The following is a 20,771-nucleotide window of genomic DNA, read 5'->3' as shown; positions in this document are numbered from 1 at the left end:
AACATTTTTATTTTTTGCACATCTGTGTCAAAGTGTTTTCCTTTGAAATAGAGAGCATTTGCAAGGCTAAACCAGGTCATCAGACTGGATTATATGTGTGACACTTGGATTTGGCATTTTTTATTTTAATCTTCAGTATTGCCAGGAGATGCTGTTATCAGAATTCATTCAATTTCATAAAGTAATCCTCTTGCTTTGCTGGGTTAGCATGTCCTTCCAATTCCCTATTAAGGCAGGATTAACTCTTATGGAAAAAACCTGCACTCCCAGCTATTGGATGAGCTTGAATATGTATTTCCTAATGATTTATTCCTAAAACACCATTTAAAACATATAATTGGTGTAGATCAATGATTCTGTATTTTGTGACTAATCCATAATGTTCTCAACCGCTATTTGGCTTCACTTAACTTATATGCATATTTTTTATGAAAAGAGGGTGTTAAATAAAGAGAATTAAATAGACATCACACTGGAGACTCTAGTTAAATAAAGTGTGATGATTTGTTGGTAGACTGCCTGCCAAGCGCTGGCCATGGGCTCTTCCTGGCATGATCACCACACACTGGAGCAGTGTGGGGCTGTAGTCCAAAGCATTGCTTCTGCTACAGTGACAACAGATATGCTGCAATTTGTGTAACTGGTTTTATTTGTTTGCATATATAAAATAAAGGTGTATATAATCTCTCTCTCTCTCATATATATATATATATATATATATATATATATATATATATATATATAAAATTCAATGTGTGTGTGTGTATGTTCCAGCATCACCTCCAAACGGCTAAAGATATTAACATGAAATTTGGCAAACATGTTACAGATATGTCAACAGCATATGAGGATATGATAGGAGGTTGGGCTATGGGATCGGGATATGAGGATGGGATAGGAGGTTGAGATATGAGATCGGGATATGACAACAATATATGAGGATGGAATATGAAGTCAAAAGCTTCCTCCTTTGTTGATTTTCCTCCCCAACAAGGATTAGGAAGGAAAAACCGGGCAATGCCGGGTACTCAGCTAGTGCATATATAACTTAAGACTTTGTTCACATATACAGTCATGGCCGTAAATGTTGGTACCCCGGAAATTTTTCAAGAGAATGAAGTATTTTTCACAGGAAAGTATTGCAGTAACACATGTTAATTCCTTTTTGTGTAATGGAACTAAACCAAAAAAAGGGAGGAAGAAAAGCAAATCGGACATAATGTCACACCAAACTCCAAAAATGGGCTGGACAAAATTATTGGCACCCTTTCAAAATTGTGGATAAATAAGATTGTTTCAAGCATGTGATGCTCCTTTAAACTCACCTGGGGCAAGTAAAAATCACACTTGAAAGCAGATAAAAAGGAGATAAGTTCACTTAGTCTTTGCATTGTGTGTCTGTGTGTGCCACACTAAGCATGGACAACAGAAAGAGGAGAAGAGAACTGTCTGAGGACTTGAGAACCAAAATTGTGGAAAAATATCAACAATCTCAAGGTTACAAGTCCATCTCCAGAGATCTACAGTGGGGATCCAAAGTTTGGGCACCCCAAGTAAAAATTTGTAATGTGTATAAAAAAGCGAAGGAAAGATGGAAAAAATCTCCGAAAAGCATCAAATTAGACATTCTTATAATATGTCAACAAAAGTTAGATTTTATTTCCATCATTTACACTTTCAAAATAACAGAAAACAAAGAAAAAATGGCGTCTGCAAAAGTTTTTGGGCACCCTGCAGAATTTATAGCATGCACTGCCCCCTTTGCAAAGCTGAGAACTGCCAGTGTCATGGATTGTTCTCAGTCATCATCTGGGAAGACCAGGTGATGTCAATCTCAAAGGTTTTAAATGCCCAGACTCATCTGACCTTGCCCCAACAATCAGCACCATGGGTTCTTCTAAGCAGTTGTCTAGAAATCTGAAACTGAAAATAGTTGATGCTTACAAAGCTGGAGAAGGCTATAAGAAGATAGCAAGACATTTTCAGATGTCAATATCCTCTGTTTGGAATGTAATTAAGAAATGGCAGTCATTAGGAACAGTGGAAGTTAAAAGCAAGATCTGGAAGACCAAGAAAAATATCAGACAGAACAGCAGGATTGTGAGAAAAACAATTCAAAACCCCCGTTTGACTGCACAATCCCTCCAGAAAGATCTGGCAGACACTGGAGTTGTGGTACACTATTCCACTATAAAGAGATGCTTGTACAAATATGGTCTTCATGGAAGATTCCTCAGAAGAAAGCCTCTTCTACGTCCTCACCACAAAAATCAGCGTTTGAACTTTGCAAATGAACATATAGACAAGCCTGATGCATTTTGGAAACAAGTTTTGTGGACCAATGAGGTTAATATTGAACTTTTTGGCTGGAATGAGCAAAGGTACGTTTGGAGAAGGGGAACAGAATTTAATGAAAAGAACCTCTGTCCAACTGTTAAACATGGGGGTAGATCAATCATGCTTTGGGGTTGTATTGCAGCCAGTGGCACAGAGAACATCTCACAAGTAGAAGGAAAAATGGATTCAATAAAATTTCAGCAAATTTTGGATGCTAACTTGATGCAATCTGTGAAATAGCTTAAGTTAAAGAGAGGATAGCTTCTACAAATGGATAATGATCCTAAACAAACCTCGAAATCCAGGGGGGTTACATCAAGAGGCGTAAACTGAAGATTTTCCCATGGCCTTCACAATCTCCTGACCTCAACATAATTGAAAATCTATGGATAGACCTTAAAAGAGCAGTGCATGACAGACATCCCAGAAATCTCAAAGAACTGGAAGACTTTTGTAAGGAAGAATGGGCAAAGAAACCTCAAACAAGAATTGAAAGACTCTTGGCTGGCTACAAAAAGCGTTTACAAGCTGTGATACTTGCCAAAGGGGGCAGTACAAGATATTAACTCTGCAGGGTGCTCAAACTTTTGCAGATGCCATATTTTTTTGTTTTGTTATTTTGAAAGTGTAAATGATGGAAATAAAATCTAATTGTTGACATATTATAAGAATGTCTAATCTGTAATTTGATGCCTTTTTGGAGATTTTCCATCTTTCCTTGGCTTCTTTATGCACATTAATACAAATTTTTACCTGGGGTGCCCAAACTTTTGATCCCCACTGTTTTTGCCTTTGTCCACAGTGCACAACATTATCAAGAAGTTTGCAACCCATGGCACTGTTGCTAATCTCCCTGGGCATGGACGGAAGAGAAAAATTGATGAAAGGTTTCAACGCAGGATAGTCCGGATGGTGGATAATCAGCCCCAAACGAGTTCCAAAGATATTTCTTGCTGACACTGATGCTCCCTGAGCCTGCAGGACAGCTTGAATATCTGTTGACATTTAAATTAAATGAAACGCTATGGCAGGAGACCCAGGGGGACCCCATTGCTGACACAGAGACATAAAAAAGCAAGACTACATTTTGCCAAAATGAACTTGTGTAAGCCAAAATCCTTCTGGGAAAACATCTTGTGGACAGATGAGACCAAGATAGAGCTTTTTGGTAAAGCACATCATTCTGTTTATCTAAAACGGAATGAGGCCTACAAAGAAATTAACACAGTATCTACAGTGAAATATGGTGGAGGTTCAATGATGTTTTGGGGTTGTTTTGCTGACTCTGGCACTGGGTGCCTTGAATGTGTACAAGGCATAATGAAATCTGAGGATTACCAACGGATTTTGGGTCGCACTGTACAGCCCAGTGTCAGAAAGCTGGGTTTTCGTCTGAGATCATGGGTCTTCCAGCAGGACTATGACCCCAAACATACGTAAAAAAGCACCCAGAAATGGATGGCAACAAAGCGCCAGCAATGAGTCCAGATCTAAATCCCATTGAACACCTGTGGAGAGATCTTAAAATTGCTGTTGGGAAAAGGTGCCTTCCAAGAAGAGAGACCTGGAGCAGTTTGCAAAGAAGAGTGGTCCAACATTCCGGCTGAGAGGTGTAAGAAGCTTATTGATGGTTATAGGAAGCGACTGATTTCAGTTATTTTTTCCAAAGGGTATGCAACCAAATATTAAGTAAATATTAAGTTTAGGGTGCCAATAATTTTGTCCAGCCCGATTTTGGAGTTTGGTTTGACATTATGTCCAATTTGCTTTTTTTTTTCCTCCCCTTTTTTTGGTCTAGTTCCAATACACACAAAGGGAATAAACATGTGTATAGCAAAACACGTGTTACTGCAATCCTTTTCTATGAGAAATACTTAATTTTCTTGAAAAATTTCAGGGTTGCCAACATTTACGGCCATGACTGTAGATTGCAGCTTCTGTTTTTACCAGAATCCTTAAAGGGGTTGTGCGCTGCCCTGACTTTCGGAGCTCAGCTCACAGCGTCCAGAAGTTTATTACTCCGAACGCTGTGTGCGGGCTTCCGTGTTCGCGGCCGCCGGGCCTGACGTCACGCCCGGCCCCTCGTGATGTCACGCCCGCCCCCTCGTGACGTCACGCCCGCCCCCTCTACCAAAGTCTATGGGAAGGGGGTGTGACAGCGGTCGCACCCCCTTCCCACAGACTATTGTTGAGGGGGCGGGCGAGACGTCAAAAGGGGCCGGGCGTGACGTCAGGCCCGGCGGCCGCGAACACGGAAGCCCGCACACAGCGTTCGGAGTAATGAACTTCTGGACGCTGTGAGCTGAGCTCCGAAATCAGGGCAGCGCACAACCCCTTTAAGGGCATGTTCACATGACATAATTTCTGTGCCGAATACGCCGAAATTCTTTAGTCAGAATCCTATTTCCCTCTGTGGAGACAGTGAATTTCCAAGCGATCCTAGCACCAGAAGAAAATGCAAAAAGTCAGCCCCTGTGTTCCTGGTGGACATTCCACTAATTTTCCACTATGTGAATGTATCTTTACACTGTGATTATGTCCCACATACAATGGACACCTATAGGGTCCTTCAGGTTATGCTGTGATGTTTATCATTTTATTGGGAATAAAGACAACTGCATGTGGCACTTTTTTTTCCCCTTTAAAACAAGAAACCACTGACTCAGATCTGAACAGACCATATATATATATATATATATATATAACTCCAAAAAAGGAAAGCGGCACTCCAATGGCAGAAAAAAGGTGTATTTATTCACCCATCAAGTCAAATGCGACGTTTCAGCCTCACAATGAAGCCTTTCTCAAGCAGTGTATTAGTGTTACATCACTTCCTTAAATATCATTAATCATAGTGACATCATCACCTCATTTACATTAATTAAATGTTAAACATCCATATAAAAAATAGAAAAGTACATTTATGCTATCATGTGCATCATAAAACCATATTTGACATCTATGCAAATCATAGCCAAGTGTTGATCTATACAAAACAGTGTTTAAATACAAAAGCACATTATGTAAACATAACATCACGTCAGCCGAGAGGGTGGTCCCTCACCTTCATAGCCATGTGTTCACCTCCTGATTCGCTGCTTCATCATCGGGTCCTCTGTTTGTAAACAACTCTACTGCGCAAAACCGGAAGGGCATCGCGTCACTCACGCGCGTTTCCCCTTCACTGACTTCACATGCTTACTGCGCAGGACCGGAAATGTATAACTTGACATGCATCCTTATTACTTTCTAAGTGTTTCTCTCATCCGGTTTACTGTGTTACCCCGGCGCATGCGCACACACCGGAGACCACAGAATCAGACATCTTGAAGTCGGGCTATATAGAGAAAACAAAGGGCCAATGCCGTATCTTCAATATTCATTCAGTGGCCATTTTACTAAGGGGCACACTGCCCTCACATTCATTCCACCATATGTAAAAGATTGGCATCGGCACTAAGTCATATCAATACCACTAGGGATAGAATTGGACACACTGAAAATGTACCCCATCAGCCCGATATTCACTGGTGTGTGGCACCTAATCTCAATGGGAAATCCGTGTGGGGTATGAAAAGTATCGGGGCACTCAGATTAGGGAATAATGGAGATGACATAGAACATATAGAACATCATCATTTTTAGTGCACAAAGTTCACTTGAGGATACATCACGTCACCACTGATCGCGACTTCATTCATCGTGTCATCTGAAATTGAGAATTCTTTACTGTCCGGAATTTCAATCTCTTGCATGACATATGGTACTGTAGACAATAAATGTGGATGTTTTTGGTTCACGGGGGATGGCCCCAAATTTCACCGATGTTCTTTGGTGTGATGGCACTGATCTGGGATAACAGTTGTGGAAGGGGAGGAGCTTTCTGTGGGACCTCGGAGGGGAGAGGTGATGGCATGGACAGTGGGGGAATCTATTGAGTTGGACAAGAGATAGGACATAGGTTCATATATGCACCTGATATGGAGTGTGGAAGCTTGGATATAGCCCTTGAACACCCGATGGTATGCAATTAGATGGTCACATATGTGGACGGGATGTCCCAAATGACCGATTATTAAGTACATGATATACACAGGGTCGGGCTGTATACGATTATAAATCGTGTATTGACGATCATACCCGTCCTATAAGTGTGTGACTGTTTCAGCATACACTTGGGACATATAGGGTACTGTGGATATATACATTTGTTGATGAATAATACAACTGATATAATCTATTGATCAAGGTGATTAACTTAGAGTAACCATGGAACTACTTTTGTCCTCTCAATGATTCCTATATGTTCTATGTCATCTCCATTATTCCCTAATCTGAGTGCCCCGATACTTTTCATACCCCACACGGATTTCCCATTGAGATTAGGTGCCACACACCAGTGAATATCGGGCTGATGGGGTACATTTTCAGTGTGTCCAATTCTATCCCTAGTGGTATTGATATGACTTAGTGCCGATGCCAATCTTTTACATATGGTGGAATGAATGTGAGGGCAGTGTGCCCCTTAGTAAAATGGCCACTGAATGAATATTGAAGATACGGCATTGGCCCTTTGTTTTCTCTATATAGCCCGACTTCAAGATGTCTGATTCTGTGGTCTCCGGTGTGTGCGCATGCGCCGGGGTAACACAGTAAACCGGATGAGAGAAACACTTAGAAAGTAATAAGGATGCATGTCAAGTTATACATTTCCGGTCCTGCGCAGTAAGCATGTGAAGTCAGTGAAGGGGAAACGCGCGTGAGTGACGCGATGCCCTTCCGGTTTTGCGCAGTAGAGTTGTTTACAAACAGAGGACCCGATGATGAAGCAGCGAATCAGGAGGTGAACACATGGCTATGAAGGTGAGGGACCACCCTCTCGGCTGACGTGATGTTATGTTTACATAATGTGCTTTTGTATTTAAACACTGTTTTGTATAGATCAACACTTGGCTATGATTTGCATAGATGTCAAATATGGTTTTATGATGCACATGATAGCATAAATGTACTTTTCTATTTTTTTATATGGATGTTTAACATTTAATTAATGTAAATGAGGTGATGATGTCACTATGATTAATGATATTTAAGGAAGTGATGTAACACTAATACACTGCTTGAGAAAGGCTTCATTGTGAGGCTGAAACGTCGCATTTGACTTGATGGGTGAATAAATACACCTTTTTTCTGCCATTGGAGTGCCGCTTTCCTTTTTTGGAGTTGTTTAAGAAGGGTTTGGAGTTTGAACCTGCGAAGGCTGAGCACCCGATCTGGACTTTAAGTCCCATTGTACAGTGCCGGTTCCCTCAATTTTTCTTTATATATATGTATATATATATGTATATATATATATATATATATATATATATATATATGTATATATATATATATGTATATATATATATATATATATATATATATATATATATATATATATATGTAAAAAGCCTAATTGGCTGCATTTGTGGGAGTGGCGTGTGGTATATAACCTCCCCTCTCCCACAGGTAGGGGCGTATGACTCGTGGGCGGTATCTCTCTTGCAGAATACCGTGTTAGGGCGTACGTCTCGGAGGTGCTAGTCGTTGCAGTTGGATTTGCAGTTAATTTCGTATTGCTGCCCAGGTCGGTGTGTATCACTCCTGTCGCAGCCCCAGGCCCCCTGTCCCGGTTTCCCACCTGTGACCTGCTCGTTGCCCGGTCGGGGGAACGCCGCTCCTGCGGGTCGAGCGGCCCGTCCTCTCCTGTCGGCCGTTAACGGTGCTCGGCCGGCCGGGGGGGGGGGGTGGGGGGGGACCGGGTTGTCAGGCCCTGCACTGCGGCATCTCTCCCGATGCTGCGTTCAGGGTTTGGGTGGGGGACCTCCCCGGTTCAGCCAGGCCGCCATCGCTCCGGAGGTCCCGCCGCTCTGTCCGGGTCTGGTGCCCCGCTTCCCCGCCGGCTTCTGCCTCGTGCGCTGGCTGGGGCTTCCGGTCCGGAGGGGAGTGACGTCATCGTCCGGCGCCGCTGCCGTGGCGCAGCCGCTGACGGCCTCCCTCCAACTGCCCCGGCCAAAGGGATGTTCCTCGGGATCCGCCACACAGTCCCGCTCCCCTTCGCCGCTCGGTGGGGGGGGGAGTTTTTTTCGTTGGAGCCTCATGCACGGCAGCCGCAGCTACCCTCCAGGTCACGCAGGACCTCCTGATCACGCCGGATTCTCTCAGGTGACAACAGCCCCTTCCCACCACTGCCCCCCCTTGTCTTGTTCACATGCTAAAGTGGTCACATGGCGGGAGACGCAGGGCCCAGCCAGTCCTGGTTGCCAGAGGGAGGGGGAGGGGGTTTCAGGGGAGAAGGGTTGTGAGCAGCTTGTCACCACTACTGCACTGAACTTGTTGCATGTTGTCACTATGTACCAATGTATGTAGTATAGCGGCCAGTTGCTCATCAGTGTTGGCAGTTACTGTCAGTCAGATTGCTTCCTGCCTCATCACGTTTGCTTGGTTCACAGGGTGCCAGGTGGTCGGATTGTGTTCGTGTTCCCCAAACATCTCGTACAGCTTTCAGTTGAGGTACTTACCAGAATTCATAATTGGGAGAGAAACTGTATGTTCTCCCTCCATCCTTCACTCCATGCTCGTCTCGTACATTTACGCAGTCACGGGCACTCCCGCCACCGGTCAGGATGCTGCTACTGACACGCCTTCAGAGCCACGTGCGTCACCACACTCACGTCAATCGGCCCCAGCCTGACTCAGCTTCAGTTGGGGCTTGACGACATGGTTGTTTCTGACTCTTCTTCAGAGCAACTTGACACTACTCATAGGCAGAGGATCACCTGTATCTGACTCATCTTCAGTGGGGTCCTCTGCGTATGCTGTTCTGACTCTTCTTCAGCGCAACAGCATACACATAGCCTCAGTTACTATCACACCTTCCTCCATCACACCCTTCGTTCATTCACATTCTAGTGCAACTAATCTTTCCACAATATCCACAGCTGGAAGCCGTTGCCGTGCGGTCAGTACTCCCGGTGTCAGAAGCATTTCAGGAAATTCAGCAGGTCAGTTCCCTCCTGTAGTCAGGAGAACTGCAGTAGTGAGGAAAAAACATATATATAGGAAGGGTATTTTTCACTAGTCATTTAGGTTTTTCTCTCTCTCCTCTTATTCTCTCTGCCGGCACCCTTCTATGGCCCGGACAGGTTGCCAGCAGCATGTCTCAGCCAGCGGATATCGAGGAGGCACTCTCGGTTCCCGAGACTCCCGCCAGGGCCTCGGATCGAGGTAGCTTGCCCTCGTACAGGTCTTGGACCATCCCCAGGCTGATGGAAGAATTGAGAAGGAGGGGTGTCCCCTTTCCGGCCTCAGCTAGGAAGGGCGAGTTATTCAACTTGCTGAATGCTGACCAAGCCCCCCGGGGAAGTCAGGTAGCTGCGCAGGACCAAGTTTCAAGCGCCTCCTTGTCTCAGCTTCATACGATGATGACTGAGGTGCTTACGACGGTGTCAGGCTTCCAGGCTAGGCTAGACCTAATGGAACTCTCCAGGAGCAACGAAGCAGTCCCGGCCGCAGCGTCACCCACGGTTTCTACCTCTCAGGCCACGCCTTCAGGTATGCCACATCATCCACCGATCATCACGCCCGCACATTTCATCCCGGCAGCCATAAAAAAGGACATTCTTGAGGGAAAAGAGGTCAACCTCGCCTCTCTGCTAATTGCCACCACGGACTTGCATGATACCAAAACCTTTGCCTGCGGGGAGCTAGCGGTCACGTTCAAAAGCAAGGACGCTAGGCTCAGCAGGAAGTTAAGTGTCACTGAGTTTGTGCTGGTATTTGGACTTTTCAGGGACGTACTCTGTTCAGTCAGCCCTGGCCGCAGGGAGGAGTTAGATCTGTACTTACATAGGGTGGTGCAGATGGCGCACAAATACGGGGGTACCACGTTTTACGAGTACCACAAATCTTTTGTAGCCAAGGCAGCAGCCGCATACGCTCAGTTCGGCTACGTCACCAACTGGGGGGCCATAGACACAGAGTTATATTGTGAACATTTCGCTGGTCTGAAAGCCCCCTCCTGCACCGCGTGCGGGGTGACCACGCATTCTTCCAGCTGTTGCCCTCAGGTCAGCAACCTAGGGGAACCCAGCACCAGTAGGAGCCTGAACACCTTCACCCCTCCAGCTCCTAGGAACATGGCGGCTTTAGATAGGCTCGGCAGACCAGTGAGGTACCTGGGCAAGACCCAGATTTGTAACAACTTCAATCTTTCCTCCTGCGCATACAGCAATTGCAGACTACTTCATGTGTGTTTCAATTGTTTCAGGGCTCACCCCAGCTCTATCTGCTCCCAGAAGGGCCCTCAGGCATGACTAGGCGTGGTACAGGTCCAGGTCCTCGCCCGGGTCCTTGCTGGTCATCCTGAGCCCGACTGGGTGAGATGGCTGGTGGCTTCTGCGACGGGTTCCACACAGGGTTGGTCGCTTTGCCGCAATGCACGTATGAATGTGGCAACCTGTAATCAGCCCTTTCCGAGCCAGAGATTGTGTCCGGGTTAATCCAGTTGGAACTGGCTAAAGGTTTCATGATGGGTCCTTTTGAGGTGCCCCCCTTTTCATGTTGGAGAGTCAGCCCTCTGGGGCTTGCCACAGGCAAATATTCGAATAAAAGAAGATTCATTTATGATCTCTCAGCGCCTTATTCCTCAGTCATTCCCAGCATCAATGCTTTAATCCCCTCTGACGAGTTCTCCATGAAATATGCTACTATTGACCGAGCCATACAGATCATCCTACAGTTAGGGAGGAACACTTGGTTGTCCAAGGCGGACATAACTGACGCTTTCAAACTACTCCCGATCAGACAAGACCTCTGGCAATGGCACGCTGTCAGGTAGCTGGACAAGTACTATTTTGCAGTTAAGCTCACGTTCGGGGCAAAGAGCTGCCCCTGGCTCTTTGACCAGCTAGCCACAGCACTGCATTGGGCACTCCAGAATGTGGCCAACTGCCAGCACGTCATACACTATCTGGATGACTTCTTACTACTCGAACGTCCCGGTCTCTCCCCTATCGACCTCACTTCACTACTGTCTCTGTTCAAAGAAATCGGGGTCCCAGTGGCACCGCACAAGACATGGGGCCCCATCAGGCAGCTGGTGTTCTTAGGCATCATCCTAGACACGGTGAGCATGCAGGCTAGGCTTCCCCAGGAGAAACTAGCCAGAACCCGGGAGATGATACACAACCTATCCAGAAGTCGCACAATGACCAGGGTCGAACTCCAGAGCCTCCTGGGCATGATGGCTTTCGCTATGAGGATCATCCCTCAGGGGAGAGCCTTCATATCCAGACTTTTGGACCTTCTACCCTCAGTGTCGGGTCAAAGGCACGTTATTCATATCAACAACGAGGCAATGGCTGACTTACTCATGTGGGATCACTTCCTGGAGAGCTGGAACGGTGTCTCCTTCTTCGTCCCCCCCTTATCAGACGGGTCCCCGACAGTAGTGTCCGATGCCTCAGCGGTTGGCTTCGCAGCCATTCTCAGGAACAAATGGTTAGCCGGCCCCTGGCCAGCTGAGATCCTCAACATTCCTGACTTTAGAGAAACTTCAGCCCTGTTTGAAACATTCCCCATTGTAGCCGCCGCTGCTGTCTGGGGAAGTTCCTGGGCCAACTCCACAGTTCGATTTTTGTGCGACAATGCCGCTACAGTCGACATTCTCAACAAAGGACGCTCTAGATCTCCCCACATAATGCGCTTTGTCAGGAGGTTCGTTTTACTGTCTCTCCAGCAAAATTTCCATTTTTTAGTGGAACACATAGAAGGTAGGAAGAACTTGGCGGCTGATGCACTCTCTCGGGCTAAATTCAGTGTATTTTTTCAGGTGCATCCAGACGCAGACGGGGTCGGAGTCCTGGTGCCTCCGTTCCAACAACTGCTGACGGACTAGCCAGATACGTCACCGTAGCCAACGCTCTAATCAGGAAGTCTTTAGCTCCCAGCACGATCCAGGCTTATGACGCCGCCTTGGCGGTTTTCACCTCCTTCATGCATGGCTTAGGGCTTTCCCCCACAATCACTTTACACTCTGCCCTAGCTTTTGTTGGTTTTTGCCATTCTTCTTTACACTTATCTCAGAACACCATCAAACTTCACTTAACAGATCTTCAACACCACAGGTTGCTCTCGCACCCTCACGCCTCTTCTCTACTCTCTGCTCATCCGATCAAAGCAGCACTCAAAGGTATTTCAGTCTTGTCGCACCCTAAATCTCCTCCTCGCGCACCGGTCACGGGGGATCTTTTCCGGGCTATGTCTTCCTTACTGGACACGCACCCTTTTGGTTTTCACCTCAGCACGGTCGTCAAAGCTGCCATACACCTTGCTTTTTACGGTTTCCTTAGACCGGGGGAGTTCACGCGCACTGGCTACAGAGCACCCGGGCCAACCCTGAGCCAACTATCGGCCGACAGGTTAGGTTTCACCTTCACCCTACCATCCACCAAAACCTGCAGATGGGGAGCATCTATCAGATATTTCCCTACCTCACATCAGTGGTGCCCAGTTTCGTCTCTCACCGACCTCCTTTCAATGCTGTCCAGGCAAGCAGCGGACAGTCCGCTCCTCCCGGTGGCTGGGCATGCTCTGTCTTCCTCCCAGTTGATCAAATACGTCCGGTCCCTAGTCATTATGCTGGGTCATGATCCCGCTGTCATCTCGGGACACTCATTCAGGATCGGGGCGGCCTCCGCAGCCTCCAAACATGATGTCCCAGCTCACATCATTAAGAAGTTAGGCCGCTGGAACTCCAGCTGTTTCGACCGGTACATTCCGGATCCCTCTACCGAAATGGCTAATGTGTTTAAAATTTTGGCGTTGTGATACAAATAAAATAGTTACACCCTACTCTTGACTCTTTGCCCTCTATAGGCGTGCCCACGGTCGCGGTTATTGGGCACACCTCATCCGCTGTTTGTATTTCATAATTTTGTACTAGGTCTCCCGGGGTTCCAAGGCTCAGGACGGTAAGTACTCTTGTTCTCCTTTTCTCGTATATTGCTCTTACGGCCTTTCGAGCCATGACCACAAGTAAAAAGCCTAATTGGCTGCATTTGTGGGAGTGGCGTGGGGTATATAACCTCCCCTCTCCCACAGGTAGGGGCGTATGACTCGTGGGCGTCACCCACCCAACCCTCCCCTTTTCTGTCTCAATCCATACAAGGGCATGCCCTCTATAGGCGTGCCCACGGTCGCGGTTATTGGGCACACCTCATCCGCTGTTTGTATTTCATAATTTTGTACAAGGTCTCCCGGGGTTCCAAGGCTCAGGACGGTAAGTACTCTTGTTCTCCTTTTCTCGTATATTGCTCTTACGGCCTTTCGAGCCATGACCACAAATATATATATATATATATATATGTCCACACAACAAATTTTTCAAATCCGATGAAGATTTGCAGGGCAGAAAATCCAGGACTGGGTCCCCACATGGATTAGTCCATTGTAATGTGGCTACCCACTGCAGTTTCCATGTAGGATGTGTCCTGCATATGTGAACCTGGATGAATAGAGGTCTATGAGCCTTTGTGGACCATTGATCAGCTGCTGGAGAAATCTGGTATTTTATGGCATAGAGTATTCTCGAGTGGGAGTCACTCTTCATAACTGTTTTCTAGTCTGTTCAGTTGGAGGGGGGGCCATACTTTAAGGCACAGAAGAGGATTTTCAGAATACATCATTTTTGGCATCTTTTTGCCTGTTTAGACAAAGCAAGGTTATATATCCCTCGCATTATAGCCAGGTCCACCTGTTTCTGATGTTTCAGCTGCACAAGGCAAGAAAGACTCCTTGCTATTTACCTGTTCACATCTGCCTAATTTTCATATTCCTATTGAGAAAGTAGAAACCCAACAACGATGGAGTGCCTGATAGGTGACATACTGTACACTGTGCCCTTTGGGCTACTTAGTTGTGCTGCTACTTCTATAGCTGCTATTCCTTTCAAATATGGCAGGATCTGTTCCTGTGGCTCCAGCGCAGTTATTAAGAGCCCTATTCCTGCATAAGTAGAACGTTTTGCTATTTAAAACTCTGAGACAACTGAGTGACAAACCTATATGGCAGTGTTTCCCAACCGGGGCGCCTCCAGCTTTTGCAAAACTACAACTCCCAGCATGCCCGGACAGCCAAAGGCTGTCTGGGCATGCTGGGAGTTGTAGTTTTGCAACAGCTGGAGGCGCTCTGATTGGGTAACACTGCTATATGGTGAAAGTGGTCACCCATATAAACTTCTATATAATGAAGCTTTTGTTATATAGGGAAATGCTGTTTGTTGAGAAGTGTTGTCATGAAAAGGGTCTCAATCTCAAAAGCAGTTTTAGAAACCAGAACATTTTCTTTTTGTCTTTATTCTCAGGTGGACCAGAGATTCCTCATAAATCAGACAATGAGAACAGAAGAAGAAGTGAATTCCTATATCTACCAGTTACATAAGATTGTAATGTTAAACCCCTAAATATTTTTCTTTTTCCCAAAACGTGGGGAGCTTTCAATTAATGAAGACATCAGAAGTAATGATGTCTCATCCTGCAGTGTGTAGTGCTGGTTGTGTTGTGTTTTTTTTTTTTCTGTTAGTTTGTTTTTTCATGTTGTAAATTGTTACTTTTATGTAGAGAATCAGTGATAATCCTTTTGGACGAATTGAACAGAGAAACACTTTAATGTTTTCTTTCCTCATGATAACGTTGAGATTATTATTGTTATTACTGACAATAAAAGGTTATAAGAACAGCAAATCCTGCAGTTGGTCCATCTATATTTGTCCTTAAATGGGATATTTGCTTTGTCCAGATATGGCATTTAGTGGCATCTGTGCATACGAGGACATGCCTGCTCTTCTGACGTGTAAATACTATTCCCTATGAAATAACCATTTTGGATTACATTTTCTCAATACTCTGTGCTGTTTCTCTGACATTTTTCTTCGAAATGGGTGAATAAATGTCAAATAGGAGTGTCTGTTCACATTTGGCACCTCACTGTCAAGGTAAATTATTTCACCCAGTTGTCAGAGTAATAATAATTTCTTGGTGGAATAACAAAGAAACAAGTTGTAAGAAAATATGACCCTGGAGGAATGCATTAAATTGAACCTGCCACCTATTTAATGTTGCCAAAACCGGAGGCAAAGTTAGAAGAAAAAAAGAAAATAATGAATAAATTAGTCAAGGAGTAGAAAGTGGTCACTGTTGCTGCTCTCCATCCTACTGGCCCTGAGTGGCATGTGTTTTCATCTCTTTTTATATTGCGAGATGCGTCACTTGGGGCTGCCGGGGAGTTGTAGCTTGGGAACTGCACTAATAACTAGACCTGGGTTTCGGTAGCTTTTTCTGAACTATGATTTTTCTGAAATGGACATTTCTTAGTAAATCATAGTGTTTTCAGACCCCCACTACTTCTACAGTAGAATCTCCTAATAGCGGACATTCACAGGGAATAAAAAAAAGTGTCCGCAATTGAAAGATGTCACCTATTGGGGGGAAAAAGGCTCAGAAATCTTTCTTAATGACCGAATACTGTCCTGTACTCAATTCACAGTGTGTCTACTTATAAAACATGATAAAAAGCAATATTACACTAAAATCTCCCAATGCCGTTTAATCATCACTTATCAACCCCCCTATACCATTTCATCCCACCCTGTGCCACTTTATTTCCCCCTGTGCCTTGTGCCAAATCATCCCTCCTTCCTTCCTGTGCCACTTCATTTCCCTTTGATCCGCCCTGTGCATTTCATTCCCTCTTTATTTGCTCTGTGCAAATTCATCACCCTCCCCTTTACCACGCCCTGTGCCATTTCATTCCCTCTTTATCCCCCTGTGCCATTTTATTCCACCTATGCCAAATAATCCCTCCTTACCCCTTGTGCCATATCACTTTTCCCCTTCCCTCCTCCCCCAGTTCTTCTTACCTGGCCAGCAGGGGCTCTCCGCACAGAGGACATCAGGAGAACGTCAAACCCACCAAGAGCCCCTGAACCTGAGCCTGCTGGCCATCAGCAGGGGGAGGAGAGAAGGGGAAAAGTGATACACAAGGGGGGGGGGGGGGGATTTGGCACAGGGGGGTGATAGGGATGGAATAAAGGGGTAAAGAAATGGCACAGAGGGCGGAAATGGCACAGGGGGTGGTAAAGAGGAGGTGATGAATTTGCACAAAGGGCAATAAAGGGAAATAGCACGGGGTGAGGGGATCAAGGGGAAAAGATGTGGCACGGGGTAATTAAAGGGGCGATGATTTGACACGGGGTATAAAGTGGCATGTGGGGATCAAGGGGGAGGGGGGCAAATAATGTGGCCGGCGGATGTACAGAAGTAGGAGACCACTGTTTACACAGCGTTTTTCTGCTTCTGTGCTAGGGCTACTGCAGGGGGGTGAGGCCGGGGCCAAGGAAGCCTGGGCCCCTTACTGGGATATAGGCTGTAACCCCCTGTCGGTGGCCCTGTGTACAAGGTAGGGCTAGCACATAAGCCTGGTTGTCCTATTGGGTGTGTTTTGTCCCATATTTGGGTGTTTTTTGTCCCCTATTGGGAGGGTTTTGTCCCCCTATTGGTTGTGTCCGTATCCGCTATTGGCAGTGTCTCCTATTTGGAGGGTGCAAATACATGAAGTCTTATTGGATCTGCCGGTGGTTAAAAACTGTCCCCTATTGGGAGGTGTCCACTAAGGGAGATTTTACTGTACCTGTTTCATGCCCTTGGTTTGGGCAGCATAAAAAAGGTGACAGTTTAATATAGACATGTCAGATCATATTTCAATGGGTGCCCTGTAAGTTCAGGCCTTCTGCAGCAATTTTCAGTATAATACAAGTGGATTGGGTTTTTAAAACCTCATTTAGGGTGGGTTCACACTATGTTTTCTCCCATACGGGAGCGCATACGGCAGGGGGGAGCTAAAAGCTTGCGCTCCCGTATGTCACCGTATGCGCTCCCGTATGTCATTCATTTCAATGAGCCGACCGGAGTGAAACGTTCGGTCCGGTCGGCTCATTTTTGCGCTGTATGCGCTTTTACAACCGGACCTCAAACCGTGGTTGACCACAGTTTTAGGTCCGGTTGTAAAAGCGCATACGGCGCAAAAATGAGCCGACCGGACCGAACGTTTCACTCCGGTCGGCTCATTGAAATGAATGACATACGGGAGCGCATACGGTGACATACTGGAGCGCAAGCTTTTAGCTCCCCCCTGCCGTATGCGCTCCCGTATGGGAGAAAACGTAGTGTGAACCCAGCCTTACACGTACCAGAAATAATTATTATTCTTGGTATGCTCAAACTTGCAATGCAGAGCATGAAATTTACAACAATATCTGTGAGTGAACCTGGCATTACACATATATAATATGATGCATTCCGTTTAAGATGGAACTACCAATATGAGCGCTCTACTGAATGTGCATAAATGAGATAAGTATGTGTATTGTGTGCTGTGACCAAGAATTAAATGGTTCCAGTATTATCCCTTTCTGCTCATGGTTATAGCAAGCACTACACAGAGTGCAGAGCTTGTTAAACTGTGATGAGTTTGTTACTTTTATTCTTTAATTTTGTGTTGATATTTTAAAGTATTTTTCACACATTTTGCACGGCACTCCAATTGAAAGAAAGCACTATCGCTGGTACCATCTCCATCAGCATTGTGCCGGAGTACAACACTACAAGGTAAGAAGTGTCGTATTAAAGATTGTTGTTGCACACACTCTTTGCCTTCTTTGTTGCCCCTGGCATCTTATCACCTATCCAAAGGATAGGGGATAAGATGTTAGATCGCTGCGGTCCCGCTGCTGGGGACCCCGGGGATCGCCGCTGCGGCACCCCGCCATAATTACTGCACAGAGCGAGTTCGCTGTGTGCGTAATGACGGGCGATACAGGGGCCGGAGCAGCGTGAAGTCATGGCTCCGCCCCTCATGACATCACGGTCCGTCCCCTTAATGCAAGTCTATGGCAGGGGGCGTGACGACCTCCACGCCCCCTCCCATAGACTCGTATTGACGGGGGCGGGCTGTGATGTCACAAGGGGCGGAGCCGTGACGTAACTATGCTCCGGCCCCTGTATTGCCCGTCATTACGTGCAGAGCGATCTCGCTCTGCGCAGTAATGATAGCGGGGTGCTGCAGCGGCGATCCCCGGGGTCCCCAGCAGCGGGACCGCGGCGATCTGACATTTTATCCCCTATCCTTTGGATAGAGGATAAGATGTCTATGGGCCGAGTACCCCTTTAATCCCTTTACTGCAGATCCAAATAATACACAGGGCAGTAAAACGTAGTTTCACCATCTATCTATTCTATCTGAGGATTTTTGCTTTTCATCCATCTATCTATCTAATGATATGATGGATCTGAAAATCACGGCCACAGGAAATTGGCCTTGACAAAGGGATCGTCATTTAGAGCAGTGTCTCTGTAAGTTATGTATCAGTTAGTTTGACTTTGCTGCCATCTGGTGGGAGTTGATTGTGTAACACATTATAGATGTGAAATATGAAACTGGTACTGATACAGTATATTCTATAAAATGTATGCCTTTACCTAGTAATTATGCTGCATAGAAAGACTTGGGACAACACGGTGACTCCATAAAAGTACATGGTCAGTTGCTATAGCCTTACCCTGCAAAGTTGACTGATATAATGACCTACATAGTGACCCTCCAGTTACAATATACCTTTGACATGTTAAGAGGTAGCATTGGTCTGCTTAGGCACCCATCTATATACCACATTGTGTTATATGGATGTTTTAGGGTGTATTCACATGTACAGTATCCTGCGCATATTTGATGTGCAGGATTTGAAGCTGCAGATTTGATGTGTTCATTTAGTTTACATTGAAATCTGCCGCTTTAACCCCTTAAGGACTCAGGGTTTTTCAGTTTTTGCACTTTCGTTTTTTCCTCCTTACCTTTTAAAAATCATAACCTTTTCAATTTTCCACCTAAAAATCCATATTATGGCTTTTATTTTTTGCATTACCAATAAAAATCATTGTGCGACAAAATCAAAGAAAAAACGCCATTTTGTAAATTTTGGGGGCTTCCGTTTCTACGCAGTGCATATTTCGGTAAAAATGACACCTTATCATTATTCTGTTGGTCCATATGGTTAAAATGATACCCTACTTATATAGGTTTGATTTTGTCGTACTTCTGGAAAAAATCATAACTACATGCAGGAAAATTTATACTTTTAAAAATGTAATCTTCTGACCCCTATAACTTTATTTTTCCACGTACAGGGCGGTATGAGAACGAATTTTTTGCCCCGTGATCTGAAGTTTTTATCGGTACGATTTTTTTGATTCGGACTTTTTGATTTTTTTATGGTCTAAAAAGTGACCAAAAATAAGCTTTTTTGGACTTTGGAATTTTTTTGCGCGTACGCCATTGACCGTGCGGTTTAATTAATGATATATTTTTATAGTTCGGACACGCGGTGATACCATATATGTTTATTTATTTTTTTATTTACACTGTTATTTTTTTTTATGGGAAAAGGGGGGTGATTCAAACTTTTATTAGGGAAGGGGTTAAATGACCTTTATTAACACTTTTTTTTTTTACTTCTTTTTTTGCAGTGTTATAGGTCCCATAGGGACCTATAACACTGCACACACTGATCTCTCATTCTGATCACTGGCGTGTATTAACACCCCTGTGATCAGTGTTATCGGCGCTTGACTGCTCCTGCCTGGATCTCAGGCACGGAGCAGTCATTCGTCGATCGGATACCGAGGAGGCAAGTAAGGGCCCTCCCGGTGTCCTGTAAGCTGTTCGGGACGCCGCAATTTCACCTCAACAGTCCCAAACAGCCCGACTGACTAGCCGGGATAGTTTCACTTTAGAAGCGGCGGTCAGCTTTGACCGCCGCTTCTAAAGGGTTAATACCGCACATTGCCGCCATCGGCGATGTGTGGTATTAGCCGCGGGTCCCGGCCGTTGACGAGCGCCGGGTCCGACGCTTCATATGGTGTGAGCTGGCGCAGGACGTAAATATACGTCCTGCGTCGTTAAGGGGTTAAATCCTGCCCATCAAATCTGCTCAGGATACCATACATGTAAATACACCCTTAAAGTTAATATATAATTCGATTTTATTTCTCAGTTTTTACTGATTAGATCCAGTTACCATATATCGCTCATATCATTGAGGGACACCGAAGACTGTGGGTGTACACTGCTGCCACTAGGAGGCTACAATGCCTTGCTAGGCCCTATCTCTGGGGAGCATGGTTTTGGCTACAGCGTGACTTTTTTTCTGCTCTTGAACATTCCCCCTCTGCTTTATGACCAAGTATTCTAACCATTGGAGCTTTATTTGTGGTGGAAATGAGAATGAACAGAACAACCATGCTAGGACTGCTCGGAAATGTGCCGTCTCATAGACGCCAATG

At 45.4% G+C, this 20,771-nt stretch overlaps 1 protein-coding gene across 2 annotated transcripts in view; it reads left to right on the top strand.

Moving 5' to 3' along the window:
- The window catches only part of TDRD9 (tudor domain containing 9), a 318,925-nt gene extending 303,812 nt beyond the window's left edge, over positions 1-15,113 (top strand). For both annotated transcript variants that reach the window (XM_056545568.1, XM_056545567.1), the window contains one exon: positions 14,741-15,113. In XM_056545568.1, coding sequence (XP_056401543.1) covers positions 14,741-14,839 — 99 coding nt within the window. In that variant the 3' untranslated portion in view covers positions 14,840-15,113. The remainder of the gene's footprint in view (positions 1-14,740) is intronic.
- The last annotated feature ends 5,658 nt before the right edge of the window (positions 15,114-20,771 follow it).

This window comes from Hyla sarda, chromosome 11 (assembly GCF_029499605.1).
Source record: "Hyla sarda isolate aHylSar1 chromosome 11, aHylSar1.hap1, whole genome shotgun sequence".
In the NCBI taxonomy this organism is placed as follows: domain Eukaryota; kingdom Metazoa; phylum Chordata; class Amphibia; order Anura; family Hylidae; genus Hyla; species Hyla sarda.
The sequence above is the reverse complement of the archived record's forward strand: the minus strand, read 5'-3'. Positions and strand labels throughout refer to the sequence as shown.